This window comes from Solanum lycopersicum, chromosome 1, assembly GCF_036512215.1.
Source record: "Solanum lycopersicum chromosome 1, SLM_r2.1".
NCBI classification, from domain to species: Eukaryota; Viridiplantae; Streptophyta; class Magnoliopsida; order Solanales; family Solanaceae; genus Solanum; species Solanum lycopersicum.
In genome coordinates, this window is record NC_090800.1 from 3,872,874 (window position 1) to 3,875,160 (window position 2,287).

The window sequence follows — 2,287 nt, forward strand, 5'->3', positions numbered from 1 at the left end:
TTATAATTAAAGCATTTTGGTCTCTATTGAACCGAAAACCTATCAGAAACAATATCCTATAAAAAATATCCTATAAAGTAGGGAAAAAGGCATGTAGGAGGGCTCTATTGAACCGAAAGCCTATCAGAAACAATCTCCTGTAAAAATGTCCTATAAAGTAGAAAAAAAACATGTAGGGCTCTACTGACCCGAAGATCTATCAGAAACAACCTCCTATAAAGATAGGAAAAAAATGTTTGTATACGTTTTACCTTCTCCGATCCCCATTTATAAAATTATACTGGTATATGTCGTTGGACAGTACTATTGCCCGGGATATCTAGTCAAGAGATAAACTTGTATACATGGAGAATCACTCCAAACATTTGAATGTGTCTTCAAGATCTCCATAGCTTTTTTCTTCAAATACTCACCACAACTTGCTTGAATCACCATACAAAGCTTTGACACAACTCCAACTCTCAACATTTCCATCAACACTTCTTTTGTGGCTGAACACCTTGAAATTGATCCAAAAATTTGAATTGCACAATCATCTGTGGATGAAGAAACCCTAAGTGTCCTTTTAGCCACAACACTAAGTCCACCAGCATGTTTCAAGAATTCAGCCCTACCATCAGCCAAAGTACACAAATGTGCTAGTACACAAAGTACCAACTCTGAAACCCTCTTTTCAGTGTTGCCTAATTCGAGCTCTATGAGCTCGAATATAGCTCCTGATTCGATGATCTTATGCTTGTTTCTTCCCCATGGACAAGCATTTATTAGCACTTGTAACGCGCCTTTTGTTGCTTGTTGAGAGATATGATGTTCACTTTCTTTTCGTAAAGTATTCACTATATCTTGAAAGAATTCAGGGTTTAACCCTGATAGAAGATTTGAACTCGAGACTTCTATTACATTTTTCAAGACCATCATTGCTTGAGTCTTGATAACAACTTGAGTTTTGGTCATGTCACTCTTCAAGATCCATGAAATAGCTTCAATTAGATCGCGATTTTCCTTGACAAGTTGAATGTTTTCAATTGTTGAGCTCCAAACGAGGTGGAAAATTCTTAAAGCTTCTTCAAGACCATTGATTAGTTTTCTTTCTTTATAACTTTTTACTATAAAGGAAACCATAGCCTTAATTGCACCAACTTCCTCCAAACTCTTCTTGTTCTTCTCATTGTTCTCAATCACCAAAACATCAATTTTCCTCAATGCTTCAACACAAAGCTTATCATTATTCACCTGAAGTTTAAGTTATATACACTGTCAGTATAAAGAATTTCTACATGACCATTTTAATTATATTTCACATGTTATACTAGATTGTTTAATCTATATTTAGGTTATCACATCATATGTAATTATATACTTGTTGTATATAGCTTAGCTATAACTATCTTTTAGATGACTTGATTGGGAAAAAAAATATTTCAAAAATAAATAAATTAAAAAAATACTATATATCATATCAGTGCATAAAATTTAAACTCATTTACCTGACGAACAAGTCGGAGAATGTGAGATTTGTTCAAAGGATATTTAGGGGTTGGAATTGTATCGATTCCCTTACTTGCATTAGCAATACACCAAGCTTGAATAATTCGTCTTAACATATGATTTGGTGTCAACAACTCGATGTCTCTAGGCAAATTTTGTTTTGTTACCGGACATGTTGTTGTCATGGCCTCTTCCTCCTTTGTTAACAACCACATCTCGATGCTTTCTCGATCATATGTTATTCCGGTCATCGTTGTCACCGGATCTTTCATAATCATAAGTGATATAGGACATAAAAAATATTGAGGTATCTCTACTTCATCCATACTTTTTTTTTTTTTGCAAATAAAAAAACAAGAACCTAAGTTTGTTATGAGGAAGAATATGAGTATTTATATAAATGAAAGTGGTAAAATATAGCGGCTAATATATATGTGAAATTTGAATGGAGAATACAGAATAGGAAGAATAATAAAGACTCATTATAAAGTCAAAGCAAACCATATTGTTATTTTATTATGATTAGAAATGTTCCTTATTTGGTTGGTTTATTGGTCAAAGTTTGAATTAGGTGGGTCCACTTATGAGTAAGCAATTGAGAAATATAAAATATTTTTTTATTTTTTGGTATGTTGACTTTTTTAATATTTGCCTTATGGAAGGGTAAAATAATTATATAATGATATAAAGGGTAAAATAATTATTATATTAATTTAGACTCTATGTATTATGTGTTTATACTGTCTATAAATAATGTGGTAAAATTATGATGATGAATTAAATGAAATAGTAAAAGTAT

General features: G+C 32.0%; 1 protein-coding gene across 1 annotated transcript; it reads right to left on the reverse strand.

Annotated features, from left to right (window-relative positions):
* On the reverse strand, positions 1-1,880 carry LOC101249004 (E3 ubiquitin-protein ligase PUB23-like). The gene is made up of 2 exons (XM_004228823.5): positions 1,488-1,880; positions 1-1,233 (listed from the first exon to the last, which is right to left on the reverse strand). Exons 1-2 carry the CDS (start codon positions 1,812-1,814, stop codon positions 304-306), a joined length of 1,257 nt encoding a protein of 418 aa, XP_004228871.1. The 5' UTR covers positions 1,815-1,880; the 3' UTR covers positions 1-303.
* Between the last annotated feature and the right edge of the window lie 407 nt (positions 1,881-2,287).